This window comes from Anolis carolinensis, chromosome 1 (assembly GCF_035594765.1).
Source record: "Anolis carolinensis isolate JA03-04 chromosome 1, rAnoCar3.1.pri, whole genome shotgun sequence".
In the NCBI taxonomy this organism is placed as follows: domain Eukaryota; kingdom Metazoa; phylum Chordata; class Lepidosauria; order Squamata; family Dactyloidae; genus Anolis; species Anolis carolinensis.
The window spans coordinates 92,251,206-92,268,067 of record NC_085841.1 but is presented as its reverse complement, the minus strand read 5'-3'; the positions used below and the strand labels follow the sequence as shown (position 1 = coordinate 92,268,067).

General features: G+C 38.3%; 1 protein-coding gene and 1 long non-coding RNA gene across 13 annotated transcripts in view; one reads left to right on the top strand and one right to left on the bottom strand.

Annotated features, from left to right (window-relative positions):
• LOC134298579 (uncharacterized) overlaps positions 1–10,635 on the top strand; it is a 41,061-nt gene extending 30,426 nt beyond the window's left edge. Inside the window, exon 2 of the long non-coding RNA XR_010005690.1 lies at positions 8,515–10,635. This is a non-coding gene — a long non-coding RNA (uncharacterized LOC134298579). The remainder of the gene's footprint in view (positions 1–8,514) is intronic.
• Positions 1–16,862, bottom strand: part of trdn (triadin) — a 303,322-nt gene that overhangs the window by 178,301 nt on the left and 108,159 nt on the right. For 11 of the 12 annotated variants that reach the window (XM_062979180.1, XM_062979220.1, XM_062979204.1 and 8 more), the window contains 2 exons: positions 7,377–7,442; positions 2,069–2,140 (listed from right to left, as the gene is read on the bottom strand). In XM_062979180.1, the coding sequence (XP_062835250.1) occupies positions 2,069–2,140; positions 7,377–7,442 (138 nt within the window). The remainder of the gene's footprint in view (positions 1–2,068; positions 2,141–7,376; positions 7,443–16,862) is intronic. The other variant, XM_062979198.1, reaches the window with a different exon arrangement.

Genomic DNA, 16,862 nt, shown 5'->3' with positions numbered 1-16,862 from the left:
GGAGGATGTGGGAACAAAGCCTTTGTTCCAAGGTCAAAATTCTTTCCAGCATTAGAGAGGAATTTCTAGCCAACATTTCTAAAGAACCCTGGGATCATCTTTCAGTGCCTTGCCAAGGTCACAGGATTATGCTGTAAAACAATTTTTGTATCTGTTTATTTATTTATTTATTTTTTAAAAATAAGTCTATTTAAAATAGCATCTGCTTTACTATTCAAACACCTGCTGAAATATAACATGTTTTCAAGAAGCTGTGGGTTGAGCATTTCCTATTAAACTGTATTGGTGATACCTAAGTTTAATAAAATCCAAATCAACAGCAAATTGTAAAGAAGACATGAAGATGTATAGGAACAATATGGACAATTCAATCTGAGCAGTGGAATAAAGATTAATTCTAAATCAAAAGTTGGGATATTTGGGACCTAACAATAAACATTATTATTATCAGCTGGGGATTCAATCATTGAAAGGCTGTAGGAGAGAAAACATATGAGCATTGTGGCTGACCATAAGAAGAAAATGAAGTATGAAATAAGGTTAATACATCCACGTGTGAAAACTAGAAAACCCTATGTTGTGTTATTTTTATTCTTCAGACGTCTATATCATTTTTATCATTTTTAAAAAATGAAGATGCTTCACCTTTTTGTATCCTATACATCTGAAATGTAGTGCTGGAGAAATGTTCTGTGGATATAATGAATTGCTAAAAAGACAAATGTGTGGCCTGTAGAACAGTGGTTCTCAACCTGTGGGTCCCCAGATGTTTTTAGCCTTCAACTCCCAAAAATCCTAACTTCTGGTAAACCAGCTGGAATTTCTGGGAGTTAGAGGCCAAAACACCTGGGGACCCACAGGTTGAGAACCACTGCTATAGAACAAGGATATCCAGAAGTCTCATTCAAAGTGAAGAGAACTAAATAGAGGCTATTGTACATTGGACATATCACGATGTGACTCATTGTAAAATATTTATTTATTTATTTACAGTATTTATATTCCGCCCTTCTCACCCCGAAGGGGACTCAGGGCGGATTACAATGAACACATATATGGCAAACATTCAATGCCAACAGACAAACAACATACCGTATTTTTCGCTTTATAGGACGCACCTGATGATAAGACGCGTCCAGGAACTAAGGGCAAAATGGGGCGATCTGTACCGTGTGCGTGCGCGCACGGCACAGATCACCCCATTCTCCCTGCCTGGACGCAGATCCAGATCTGCATCCAGGCAGGGAGAATGTGCCCATTCTCCCTTCCTGGATGCGTCCGCAGACGCATCCAGGAAGGGAGAATGGGGCGACCTGGGCCGTGCGCGCGCGCGCACGGCACAAATCGCCCCATTCTCCTTGCCTGGACGCAGATTGCGTTTATAAGACGCACTGACTTTTCCCCTCTATTTGGGGGGGGGGGGGGAGTGCGTCTTATAAACCGAAAAATACGGTACATTAGACAGACTCAGAGGCATTTTTAACATTTTTCCAGCTTCACGATTCCAGCCACAGGGGGAGCTGTTGCTTCACCGTCCAGTAGTGGCTGTACTTCCTCATTCCTTTCCTCGTGTTTTGCTGGCAGTTTTATGGTGTTATAAATTAGCCTCCCGCATAAAGCGTCCCTAAATTTCCCTAATTGACAGATGCAACTGTCTTTTGGGGCTGCATAGGTCAACTGCAAGCCGGGGCTATTAATGGTCGGAGGCTTAACCCAAATATGATGGCAAAATTAAAGGCAGTAGGAAAAGGAGGAAATGACACTACAGGTGGATTAGTTCAATCAAAAAAGCCACAGCCTAAATTGGTAAGATCTAAGTAGGAATGCTGAAAAGCAGGGCTCTTGAAGTTCTTCGATTTTATACGGCCACCACAAGTCAAAGTCAAATGACAACAAAAAAAATACATTGGAACAGCACTTTGCTCTTGAAATGACTGACCTTTTGATTATTGTTAAAACCACAGTGCTTCTTGCTCCATGAAAATCATACTGATTAGCAAGAACAGTAATTCCTGAAGCTACTTTTATAATTATTTAATCAATTCTTAATGAATAAAAATTTTAATACCTTTTGGAGCAACCTTTTTTTCAATCTTTTCTTGCTGTTCAGTTTTCACCTTCCCTTTCACCTTCTCTTCTGCTGAAATATTTTAAAAGAACTTTAATTTACTACTAGGGTTGCTGTAAAAATGCATTTTAAGTGTAAGAGCAAAGGTAATTGACATGAAGTTGGAATTCCATGCAGAATGTTAATTGCTTTTTTTCAAAAAGTTTTATACATGTTAGTTTTATGTAAGGTTCAATACGAGCTTTGATAAGAGGTCTTAACACAATGAACAGAATTGACATAACTTTAAAAATATACAAAACTACAAATGAATATCACACACACAGTTCTTAGAAATAAGTATCAACATTTCTGAAACACATTAGAAAGAATGGATTAGCTATATTCTTATCTTTTCCAACAGTTTTAGTAATGAGTGAAGTAACTCATTACAAAAAAGGGCTTTTTCATAATGTCAAAAGTGATAAGCTAGTTAGGAGGGTATTGCAACACATTATGCTGCAGTTTTATATATGTTACACTCCTGTAAGGCTTGTGACATTTAGGCCCCATCTACACTGCCATGTAATACAGTTTCATAATACAGTTTAACTGCATTGAACTGCATTATACGAGTCTACACTGCCATATAATGCAGTTCAATGCAGTTAAACTGCATTATGAAACATTATATGGCAGTGTAGATGGGTCTTAGTTTCCTTTGAAATGCCAAAACTATGTCTTCAAGTTTTTTTAAATATCATAGTTACCCCCTACGCCGCTTTGGGTCTTTTTTTTAAGGGGTAAAAAGTGGGGTATAAATGTTTGTGTGATTACTTAAGACATTAAAACGAGATGCTTGCTTATTATTATCTTTAATGCCTTAAGCAATTACACAAATCACATTATCATATTCCATGTAGCAAGGTTGGATAGCACTACATAGGAAAATATTCTTGAGAGCTTTCAATCATATGTACAGTTTTTATCAGTTTCTCTTGTATCACACATTCAACTGTGGAATTGAAGCCCACAATACACAACATATTCATTTACAGCCAAAATGACATGAAATGGGAATTTGGCCACATGGGCAAATTGTAAACACTTCTCCATATCCTGAATTACATGTTTATGGACCTTATCCCATTAAGTGAGGGATTCACCACGCATCATGGAGAACCCGTGTCCCACACTCCACATCACTCAACTCACCACTGGCCCCCTCCCCACGGTGGGAAGCATCTGTGGTCTGGCTTCCCCCCATTATAGCAAAGACAACATGGAAAGCCTTCCTTGTCCCTTTCACCACAGATCCAGGCCAAAAGTACATGTGTATAATGTAATGGATTTTGTGGTAAAAGGGCAAGGAAGTGAAATAGGACGGACAAATCAGCCTGTATGATGAGGTTAAACAGTTTAACACCAGGGCTTCTAGGGAGATAGTCTGGGTCTCATCATAAACTGAAAAGCCATAGGAATGTGTTGGTGGAGAAACAGTGGTATCCAGTCTAGTCTTCTTGATATATATAAAAAGGCATACAACACCCCCTCCAGCTGTTCTGATTTGGCAGGGACACTTCCAATTAATTCTGTACTGTCAAAATTTTTAAGTTGCTTTTAAAATGTCTCCGTTTTGATCTTCTCTTCTCACTTTCTCCCTTCATCCTTGGCTTCCCTTAATTGTTGCACACTGAGTTTAAAGTGCAAAAGTAGTTTGCATGCAATTAAATTGATGGGAAGAGAGAAATGGAGGTTGTGCAATTTTGCCCTTCCCAATAGGCTCAGGCAAAGAAAATTGCTTCAGCTCCTCCTAGTTTATCTATCCTTCCTGGCCACATGTATCCTGCCTTTGATCTCTGAAGTATTGGTAAATATGATTTCTAACTTTCTTCCTCATGTATTTTTTTTTGGGGGGGGGGAGGGGAGGGATAGCGGTTCGAGATTGACTAAGCATAACAACTCTTTACCTGGTGCTGTAAGAGGAATGTAGTACTTAGGCTGCATATTCTTTTAGTGTATTTATCTATTTGCACATCTGGTGGGCTGAAAGGTGATATATACCGATGACTTCATTAAATAATAAATAACATCAAAGTGTAACTAGGCCTGCAAAATACTAGAAGATATTCAACTGCAACTATTGCAGTGAATTGTTGCAGAAATTGTTCCAATGAATCCAATTATCTCCGTGATCGCATCTCCTCCTATGAGCCAGTGCGGACCTTGAGATCTTCCGGGGAGGCTCTTCTCGCGCTCCCACCACCTTCTCAAGTGCGGCTGGTGGGGACGAGGGAACGAGCCTTCTCGGCAGTGGCCCCCCAGCTCTGGAATGCATTGCCAAAAGAGATCAGGCAATCCCCTACATTATCCAATTTCCGTAAGGAACTGAAAACCTGGTGGTGTCGGCAGGTTTTTGAGTAATTATATTGGACTACCGCCGATTTCTGAGCCTGAATATATTGCATAAGATTTCCCTTTATGGTTCCCGTCCCCTTGATTTGGTCATGTAAGTGTGATTTATTGTTATCATTGTATTATTTTACTTTGTTTAATAATGTGTATTATGTTGTTATGTAATGTTTGTGTTGCTTTTATGACTGTAAACCGCCCTGAGTCCCATCCGGGAGATAGGGCGGTATAAAAATAAAGTTTTATTATTATTATTATATAATTCAAGGAGATGTGCTATGAGGCTTTCATGGTATGGGAATGCCTATGAATAACAGCAGCCATGCTGCCTCTGTTAGCTACAGTATGTTTTGCAAAACTAAAACATTGGCATGCAGGGGTAGAGCTTTTAATGCATGCTGTCTTGAAGCAATAGGATATCTTCAAATCACAGAACTTTGCTCCTTTTTGTAAAGGCTACAAGACCTTTTCAGTCAAGTTAGCATTTGAAAATCAATTCACCTCCTGGTTTCAAAGTAGGTTAGAGATGCCTTTACAGCTGGTAGCATTTTGCTTTTAAGTATATTATTTACGGTTACTATTTGTACTACATTATGTTATTTTTTTCATTAAAATATGTCACGTTTTGTGCACCACTTGGACTGCAAGAAAAATGTAAAAGAAATGCCAGAGACTGCAATCTTATGTATGGTTAGGCAGGACAGAATGTGTGTAGGATTGCAGCCTTCAATCAACATCAAAATAAATACATGATTTAGTGGAAGAGTTAAACCATTTGTAATACAATTGAAAAGTTACAGCCATGGTGAAGAAATTGATGAGAAACCTATATAATATTTCCTCATCTATGTCCTCTCAATGTGTATTTTAAAATAGAATGTCATCAAAAGAATAGCAGGATTCCTCCTTACAACCCACTACCCTACAATGTGAGTAATAATAACAAGATATGAACATTTTATCTGAACACCTCTCCTTGTCTTACTGTAAGATATAAGTGAAACTGTCAGTGAGAGAAACACACATTACAGACAGGAATGGAAATGGTGCTGGGAATAAAATGGGACAACTTGAACATCTATTTTTAGATGCTATGAAAGTCACACACACAATGTGTTGATAAACAGCCTGAGAAATATCCTGATCCTCACTAAATCGAAAACTGATATACAGATTTGTTACAAATATATTCATAGAATGGATTTTGGAGAAAACAGAACAATCATCTCTTATACAATAGTCAAAGGGTTTACTATAAAACACCATATACTTTGGCAGTGTTTTGTGCTCACTTAGAAGAAGCCATCAACAAAGTGTATTCTCTAGTATATTAATTGTTGAAGGAAAATGGTCCACATACTGCAGACAAGTCTTTATAGTTGTGCAATTCAAATCAGCATTGGACACTTTGCTGATTTGAAATGGACAGTAGCTATGAAAACATATAGCACGAGTTTCTTGACATAAATTGCCACTGGATATTTGATTGCAGAAGACTATTCTATGTATGTAATGAAGGGTAGTCAATCTCTATCAAAACGCAACATTGAAAAGCTAAAGCATTCAATCTAGATTAATTCATTATAGTGTCTAATACAAGAAATCTAAAATAACAACTACTTCACATACTGGTTAACACAGATCAAAATCCATTCTTGAGAGCGGATCAAATCGCACTGAGGTGGATGAGAGATGCACAGTTGTGTTCTTGTATAGTTCCTTTTACTGGTACAGTAGAGTCTCACTTATCCAAGCTAAATGGGACGGCAGAAGCTTGGATAAGCGAATATCTTGGATAATAAGGAGGGATTAAGGAAAAGCCTATTAAACATCAAATTATGATTTTACAAATTAAGCACCAAAACATCATGTTATACAACAAATTTGATAGAAAAAGTAGTTCAATACCCAGTAATGTTATGTTTTAATTACTGTATTTACAAATTTAGCACCAAAATATCACAATATATTGAAAACATTGACTACAAAAATGGCTTGGATAATCCAGAGGCTTGGATAAGTGAGGCTTGGATAAGTGAGACTCTACTGTATGTTCTTTCTTCGTGCTTTATTGCTGTTTTAGCCATTTCAATAATCTTTATGAAGGATGACATCCAGGTGAACTGTGCCATGTGAATCAGAATTCTTTGGTATTTCATTCTATCACATGAAACAGGATCTAATACTATTATCCAATGTGGACTACCTCTGTTATGTCTACATTAAAGGGTTTTAAATTGTCTCTATGTGTATGCAAATTGCATAGTGAACACCATCAGAGGAGGTGACACCCAAATGACTGTCTATAATTTTCTTGTGTATTATTTCAGCATAAATTTATTGTTTTTTAAAAAAATATTCCTACAGTAAGATATAACCACTAGAAAATTTTCCAAAGCCCATCTTACATGTACTGCATCAATATAACCATGCTAAAGCTCTACACCTATTTACTTTTTGAACTTTCTGATGCTCATGCATTCTCTTCAGAGCTATCATTATTAATCAATTACAATGAAAGTTGTAATAAGGTGTTAGACGCCCCTTCTACACTGCCATATAAAACCCAGGTTATCTGCTTTGAACTGGATTATCTGGCAGTGTAGACACATATAATCGAGTTCAAAGCAGATAATGTGGATTTTCTGCGTTGATAATCTAGATTATATGGCTGGGTAGAATGGGCCTTTGTCTGCATACACTACAAGTGTGCATTGTTGTTTTTTGTTCTGCTGGTTTTTTGTAGTCACTAATTTTGTCATTCAGTGGTATATGAGAATTATAATTTATGAGTAACATTATTAGAAATTATTAGAAAAAATTATTCTGTATGATCTAGTATGAGAACTAACACACTGGTTGGCACCAATCCTAGAGAAGAAGGTTGTTTGTGGATTAATTCCAAAGTTGAAATTACCTTTTGGAGAAGGAGGCACTTTCTTTTGAGACTTTCCTTCCTTTATAAGTTTCTCTTTGGGAGGCACTAGCAAGAAAAACAAATGACACAGTAATTATACAAGGAAAGAGTATTGTGGAGGGCAAGCAGGCAGGAATGAGAAGATATTTTATTGGAACCTGGGATGACTTGGGAAACATCATGAGTCACATAATAACAATTAACATACTCATATAGTTTAGTGATTAGGGTTTCCAATGAGACTGAAGAAAAGCAGTCTGAAAGCTCATCTTTCAGCTTTGTTGTGAACATCAAGCCATTTTATATGTTACCTTGAGCTCCTTGGAGCAAAACTGGTAGCAAAAACAAAATTAAGTATTTAGATACATTCAAGAAGCCTGGTTATTTCATATTATCTATGGCTTTCTGCAAAAATGCTTAAATATAAACAAAAATCATGTATGTTTCAGTCTGTAGTTTCAATGTTTCTCTCCTTCAGATATCAATTTCCAACATGTGTGAGACATTCTCTTTAAGCACCTGATATAGAGCATATGGTACATGAAATCTGTGGCTGGTACACCTAGGACCTTATCAGATGGTCTTTGTAAAGCAGGAGACAGTGGGGGAAATTGTGAGTCAGCGGAGGGAAGCATCACACTCTGTTCCCTACTGTCAGGGTCCATTGTATTCTTTCCCCCTATGTTTCCCCACTTTCCCCCGCTTCCTCTTAGACTTCTCTTACTTTCTTCTATGAGGAGTCAGGTGTACAGCCTACTCCTCTGGGCCCTGCTGCTGCAACGCTGCAGGTACAGAGTCTCGTTGGAGGTAGCGCTGCATCATGTGATGGGCTCCATGGGACTCCGTGCCAACAGCAGAGAGAAGTGGGGAGAAGACGCTTTTCTCCCTGAAAATGAGGTCCCCAATGAAAAACCCTAGATAAGGTAATGTCTATGCATCTGTTGTAACCACCAGTCAATATAAACCAGTATAGGCACCTACATCCTTAATCTGTCATGAGAATGCCACTGGTAACCATTTTTCCTTCAATTTTCAGGTCCCTGATTTATTTTTCTTTCCCTCTTTCACAAATGGTATTCTTTATATTATATTGTGTAGAATAGATCATGAAAACCTATATTTTTATTTGATTTTGTAGTTCATTAAAGAAATGGGTAAACCACAACATTTGATTGCCCTGATGAAGAGCCTCTACTCAGGATTAAATGCCACTGTCAAGAAACAGTATGAAGAAAAAGAATGGTTTCCAATTGGCAAGCGGGTCAAGCAAGGCTTCATTTAATCACCCTCTCTGTTTAAGTTGTATGCTGAATGTGTATGTAAAGATGGATTAGACTTGGAGGAAGAAGACATAAAAATTGGAGGAAGAAACATCAGCAATTTCAAATATGCACATGACACCATTCTACTAGCAGAAAATGGAAAAACCCTAGAACAATTACTGAAGAAAGTCAAGGAAGAAACTGCAAAGGCGGGTTTACAGATAAAAGAAAATGAAAATAATTACCACTAATGATTTACATAACTTTAAAGCACACAATGAAGACAGTGAAATACTAAAAGATTTTCTATGTCTTGGCTCAGTCATTAATCAAAACAGAAACTACAGTCAATACATAAGAAGAATTGGATTTGGAGAAGCAGTTATGAAGGAACTGGAAAAATCTTTATTCACACTGTATATATCCGATTTGCATTTATTCCACATCTGCCTTATTAGCACAACAAACAATACACCACACACTGTGGTGACTTTTCTGGGGGAACCCATCTTGATGTGAACTTTTTTTCAGAAAACTCCTCTTATTTGTAATATGACAAACATATGGCAGTGGTTATTTGGGTTTTTTGTTTGTTTTTGTTTTAATTGTGTTATGCATGATAATATATGTATTTCTGTCAAATATGTCTTTAGCCATCCTGTTATGTGAAGGTGCACTAATACAGATATTCTAGTAAAATGGTCTGTGAATGTTCATATACTCATTCTTTTTTTAAAAAATTCTGCTGCTTCTTCACTCATGTGCTTTTAACTTGTTTCTGATTTATAGTATCCTTAAGGCAAATCTGTCCCAGTGTTTCCTTGGCAAGTTTTGTTCGAAGAAAGTTTGCTACAGCCTTCCCTTGAGGCTAAGAGATACCACTTGTCCAAGGTCACCCAGTGGGTTTCTACAGCTGAATGAGGATTCAAACTCTGGTCTTCAGAACCTAGTTCATCACACTGACCATGACAGCAGGATGGCTCTTCCTCAAGTAGTGCAGTGACAGCATTTAGAGCTTCCTATGTTCCACTAGAGTTCCTTCATGCACATGCATGGTATAATAATAATATTTGCAGCCGGAGGTGTGGGCTAAGGCTTTTGGGTTGAAAGATTCAAAAGAAGAAGAAATTTAACAGTTCCTTTGTGCTTTCAGGGATCGACACAACATAAAAATAGATGAAAACATTAATTTCACAAAAACACACACACACAAACCCTGACATGACAATTGGCAATTCCTTTAAAGCCTGGTTTGTCCACTGAAGTTATTCCAAACAACAGTAGCTCTGTCAATCGATTGTGCCTTTCTATGCATAGTGTGAACTTTAACCCCAACCTGCCGCTGCAAATACTGAAACTTGATTATGCCCCAAGGAAATTTTAAATTCAATACAGTAAAATGAAAAATGACTATAAGTGCTCCTGCAAATACCATATGTCCACTTGCCTTAAGCAAGTCATTTTCTTTGCAGGCAAGTACAATATAATTAGTTCTTTTATTATCATCCATCAGCCTTGGAAACAAGACACAAGTGGATTTTGTGCTTGGGAGATTAGTGTTGTTTTTATGGCAATTTCATAAAATAACCATAATGGGTGAAATCCAGTGGTGGTCTACTGACAGAATTGCATCCACTAGTGTTTCCCCCTTTTTCCCAACGGAAATTTTACAGATCTGATACAAATTAGGGATTTTTCAGAATACATTTTTGGAGAGAGGATATGGAAACTGTTACTTGGATATGCTGGAACTAGTGCAGTATGGCATTGCACCATGACTTTGGAGACAAGTGAACAAAGCCTTGCTCAGAACAAATCTTCTCAAGAAAACCTTGTGATAGTTTCACCTTAAGGTCATCGTACATCAGATATGACTTGAAGACATGTAATAAAAACAATAAATATGCTTAAGGCATCTTATGCAAATGTGGATGCAGTTCAAAATGGATATAATTATATTACTGTTGAAATCATACATATAAAATTTAATAATGTTATTATTGTGTATTTCTTGATTTATAATCTCAATTGCTGAATGCATTATTTTAATTGAAAGTCTTTCGACAGGGAGAATTTTCCTTCATGGGGAATCTTTGCAAGAATCATGGGAAGAAATTCCCTTTTCCACATGAAAAGCCAAAGTTCAAGAATCAGCTTGGTTCATATTCTGTCCCATTTCCTGTTCATTCTAATAGCATGCATGCAGGAAACATTTTCAGTGCATTATGTCTTGTTAAATAATACATTTTAATAATATATTTTAATATTTTCAATATGAAATCAAAATGTTTATACCTCCTGAACTAGTTTAGTGTATGTATGTTTTGCATTTGTCTAAAAATGATTGACAGTGTGCATATGCCTTGAAAACTTGTGATTTGTTATTCAAATCCCTAAAGACTTACATAGTTAACTTTTAGCACAACACTGTCTACAAACAATTAGGTAATCACTAATTTAATTGGTCTTTTTCTGTCTATTGACTCTGTTGCAGCCATGCTGGCTAATTATCTTACTTAATTAAAACTAATGTTCCATTTTTTTAACCTCACTGCCCTTCAAAATTCTTAAAACTTGAAACTAGTAAATTTATGTTTTGCACATGTGCATTTCAAAATCTGAAAACAGTAGAGGTCATCCTCTATTTCTTTGCACCTGAATGCAAGGCCTCTAAATTAGTGAACATCTGCTTTTTTTTTAACAGTCCTGATTAATTATTGGGCATCCTACTTTTTCCATTGTTATTAAAATGCCCAATTTCTCTCTCCTCCTCCCACTATCCCATTTGGGCTTACTTCAGTTGCTATCCTTTGGACTTCAGCTTTGGCATGGTGAGACTTATAGTGCAAAACATATAGAGGCCCAAGAACCCTTCTAAATAGCTCCCTGCAATAGCTTTGTGGTCTCATCTCTAGATCTCATTTATGAATGAATCTGCTTCTATGTACATAGGGATCCTCAAATACTTTAATGAAATGGAACCTTCCATATCATCATTATCATTATCACCACCACCACCACCACCATCACTGGTTGATCCTGTCTTCCTCCCAATCTGGTGATGAAGGAAGTGATGCTTTGTGAAAACACCACAGTTTATCATGTTGTGCTGTGTCCCACATTTCAAAAGGAGCCAAAGAAGTGGTGGGCTAAAATCTCATTATCATTTGGAAGATCATGCACATGGAAAAAATACCTCCATTATATCTCCATGATTTTGTTTTATTTAAATCTGCCATGCAAGAGATGACCCAAAAGGTTGACCTGCAAAAGAGACTAGCATCTCAAACAAACAGGAAACCAGACTATCTTCCAATTACACATTTAATAAATGTACAGTCTGGTATTTTATTATTTAAAAATATACTCAGGCTTGTAAGTTTACATGAAGGTCATAAAGTGAGAAATGTATAATTGGATAGCTGTCTGAGTTCATATGGCTAGATATTTTTTACTAAATTTTCTCACATTATAGTGCCAGGGAAATGCAACAAGAGATGTAGGAAACCTATCTATGTCACTTCCTGGCTTCACTAACTTCTGCTTTCTCCGCTCTCCCTCCTTCCTGATGTTCATGAGATTTCTCCATCCTCATTACACTTCTAACCACTACTTCACATTGTTTTTCACCAGCACTTTCACCATCAAATAAACCCTCTCCAAGACTCAAGGCTGGATTATGACCTTTGCTAGTTGTCTGGCATACTCTAAATCAGGGCTTCTAAAACTTTTCGACTTGAGACTCCTTTTGGTCTGTGAAATTTTTATGTGACTTTGGTGTAAAATGTTTATGTGACCCTGGATATATAACATATAAAACAGGTATAGAAATCAAACATTTACTGATAACAAATCTACATTTGCAAAGCTTGCTAAACAGGCTGATTTTCCTTTTTCACGGAGTACAACTGAAGCATCTTCTGTTACGTCCACTGTAAACAGTGCATAACAAATTAATGTACATGTATAAAACAGTTCAAAAAAATTTTGGAACACCAACACAGAGCTAAGAGGATTCCATTTGGGGTTGGGACCCACAGTTTAAGGAGTCCTGCTCTAAATCATGTACATAAGTTTAATTTAGTCTCACTGCTAAACTTTTGTTGATATTATAACACCAGTATTAGTTTGTTGCTCAGATTCAGACAAACTCCAAATCCCATAATGAACAGGGCCAGTTCTAGTAGATTACATTAATCTGAATTTGAATGATCTTGAAGATGTTGGGGCTCATCTACACTCATTCCTCAATCTGGTCCTGGAGGTGGGCACAGATTCCATACCCCACCCACAACTGCAGAGCAGAGTTTATGATCTAGCCTAGCCAAGATCACTGTTGCTCTGCTGGACTGTCAATTTACCATCCGTGTTACCTAGGCTTGCTCAAATAATTCGATTTCCCCGTTACCCGTTATTAATTCGTTATTTTCGTTAGTTTTGAAGCAATATACGGCCTTGATTGTCCACACGTCTGGATATCGCGGTTTCAAATCGCGAGAGGCCGTTTTTTCTTATTTCGTCGTTTTTTTCGTTAGGAAAAAAAAGCTTTTGCAAATCACCCAAACTCCCACCATTCAGGCCCTTTCCTTTTGCCCCTCAGCAAAAGGGGCGTCACGGGCTCAGCCAATGGGAGGGGGCGAGGGGGAAGGAGGCCGAGGAGGAGGAGGAAGACGGAGGGGGGAAATGGCCGCCGCCGCCGCCTCGCCTCAGCTCAGACCTGGTGTCTCTCTGTGAGGCGGGAAGGCGGCGGATGGAGCCGGGAATGGAGAGACCGAGAGAGACAGAGAGGGGCCCGGCGGTGAGGAGGAAGAGGCCCGGGATGCGAGGGGGTGTGGGCCAGGCCCGTCCTCGGCTGCTCCCGGGGAGGGAGGGAGGGAGGACTACGACTCCCAGGGGCCCAGATTCGCACCCTCCCTCCCCCCAATACAGGTCTCTCCATACCACGCTACATGAACTTGAATGGATACTGTGGTTGTGTTGTCGAAAGCTTTCATGGCCGGGATCACACTGTTGTGGTATGTATTCCGGGCTCTATGGCCATGTGCCAGAAGCATTCTCTCCTGACGTTTCACCCACATCTGTGGCAGACGTCTGTGCGAAGCTAGGCAAGTGGGGTTTATATATCTGTGGAAGGTCCAGGGTGGGAGAAAGAACTCTTGTCTGTGGGAGGCAAGTGTGAATGTTGCAATTGGTCACCTTGATTAGCATTGAATAGCCTTGCAGCTTCAAAGCCTGGCTGCTTCCTACCTGGGGGAATCCTTTGTTGGGAGGTATTAGCTGGCCCTGATTGTTTCCTGTCTGGAATTCCCATTTTCTGGGTGTTATTCTTTTACTGTCCTGATTTTAGCTTTTCTGTAGCTAAAAATGCATATAAAATTGATTCTATAGGGAGGATAAATGATTGGATTTTAACTCCTACAGCTTGGCTTTCTCTGCCAATAATGGTACCATACCAAACTAAACCTCCCAAGATTCTGTAGCAGTGAGCCATCTTGGATATTGTAAGGGATTTATTATTATTATTATTATTATTATTATTATTATTATTATTATTATTATTATTAGACCTTGCTCCCAGGAAGGTGCCTTCGCTGTGGCTCCCAACTTATCTATCTCTATCTACCTTTCCACATATTCTCCACATTGTGTGTATGTGTATGTATATTATATATACATGAGCCCCGATGGCGAAGTGTGTTAAAGCACTGAGCTGCTGAACTTGCAGACCGAAAGGTCCCAGGTTCAAATCCCGGGAGCAGAGTGAGTGTCCGCTGTTAGCTCCAGCTTCTGCCAACCTAGCAGCTTGAAAACATGCCAATGTGAGTAGATCAATAGGTACCGCTCTGGCGGGAAGGTAATGGCACTCCATGTAGTCATGCCGGCCACATGACCTTGGAGGTGTCTATGGACAACACTGGCTCTTGGGCTTAGAAATGGAGATGAGCACCAACCCCCAGAATCAGACATGACTGAACTTAACGTCAAGGGATACCTTTACCTTTACCTATATATACACACACACAAACACACACACACATATGCAGGGACTATATATATATATATATACACAGTATATATCACACACACACCAATTTAACAAAGTTTCAGCCACAAAAACAAAGTTTCTGAAGTAGAACAATGACTTTCACAGTAAAGACAACCCAATTTAACAGAAAATAAGACTTTCAAACCAGGAACAGATTTCTGCAATTATTAAAAAATGGTTTATTATAAAAGCTATGAAAATTCGCCAAAAATCAGAGGATAAGGGAAACGTTCCAAATTTTGGTGAGCTATCAGTGTTAAATGTGTTCTACCACTGTACCAAGTTTGAAGAAGATCACTCAAAAAATGAGGGCGGGAGAGTCCTGTAAAATCTCCCCTCGTGCTGTTTTTTTTTGCCACTGCGCATGCGCGTCCGCCATTAACGAATTAATTTTGAAGATAACGAATTTTCGTTAATTTCGAATTTTTTGGGGGGCAAAATTCGGAAATACCTTCAGAAACGAAACGCTGCCCCCCTCTAGTTTTGAAACGAGTTTAGAATCAAATTTTTCGTGGATCGATCAAGCCTAGTGTTACCATTACCTTTGATGATATTGAGTTGTGTCTGTGGAAGCAAATAACTTCCTCCATACTCTAAAATGGAACACTTATATTTTTTCCAAAGCTGTACATCTGCCCATCAAAATTCTTAACTACAGGTGTCTCTATTATTGATGTAACTGTCATGACAATGTCATAACAAAAATTAGGGGATACGTGGGTAGCATTTTAGAAAACACTAGGTTCCTTTTTAAATTCAAATCCCTGCACCTGTTCTATTATAATTAGACCTTTTCAGCCCAAAACACAGCAACTAAATTTCAACTAGTCTCACCCAGAATTAGAAAGGTTATTTTTTTCCCCTTCTCTTATTTGGTAATTACTATCCTCGTTTATTCCACGTCGAATTTCTCCTCTTTACTACAGCATTTTTATCTACCTCATCAGATTTTAATCATGCACTCTGCACCACTGCCCAGTCTTTTATTATTTTAATCTGCTGTATTGTTTTTATTTGGTGGTTTACTTGCCATTATATTGTTGTTAAAATGTTGGTTTAATTTGTGTAATGTCAAATGTCAATGAAGTTTGTTTTATTATGAATGTATTTTGTTTTGTTTATTGTGGAAATTTGGGCTTGGCCCCATGTGAGCCGCCCCGAGTCCCTACGGGAAGATGGAGGCGGGGTATAAAAATGAAGTTGTTGTTGTTGTAGTTGTTGTTGTTATTATCATCATCATTATTATTATTATTATTATTATTATTATTATTATTATTATTATTATTATTATTGCAAATTTCCTGCTTCTTAAAAAAGCACTTAAAGGTATGGACCCAAATGGACCCATGTTTCTGTTTGAAATATAAGCTACAATTCCCTCACAAGAAGAAAAGGGAACTATTCCCAGAAATTGCATCTAGTTCTGACAAACAGGAAAAAGGAGAGCAAGTTTTCTGGTATCCTGCTAGTTATGACATTCAAAATTAGACTTAGGACATCATAACCAGGGGTTTGGAAATTAAACAATGCATTCAAATTACACCTAATGAAATAACGCCTAAACATTAGGAAGAATTAGTGGTAAGTACTGTTTGACAGTCGAATACACTGCCTAGGAATGTGATAGTCTCTCCTTTTCTGGATGGCCATCTGTTGGGAATGTGTTGATTGTGTGTTCCTGCAATCCAGGGAATTGCACTGGATAGCCCTTGTGGTCTCTTCCAGCTCTGTTCTCCTATGATCCTAGGAGAACTTTTCATATTCTAATTTTAAATGTGACACTATTCACATGATTGTGAATATCCCTGAAACCCATGTTAAAAGCTGGAGCAGCAGAGGTATGTTCTGCTGCCAAGTAGGAAACTATAGGATAGTGGTATCCAACCTTTGGTCCTCAGACTCCCAGAAGCCCTGGCCAGCTTGTCCAATGGTCAGGAAATCTGGGAGCAGAAGTCCAAAACTCTTGGAGGACCAAAGGTTGGACACTACTTCTATAGAGTGATGCGAATAGCTCCTCTCACCAGCTGGTGACACAGAAGTAGGGGCACCTTGAGAAGATCACAAGTCTTCATCACAGCATCACTGTAATACTGTGCTAAAAGGTCACTGATCATGTGATCTTGGGGTGCCCTGCTTAGCAGCAACACAAATCCAAATTGCTCTGGACAGGTGATTGGA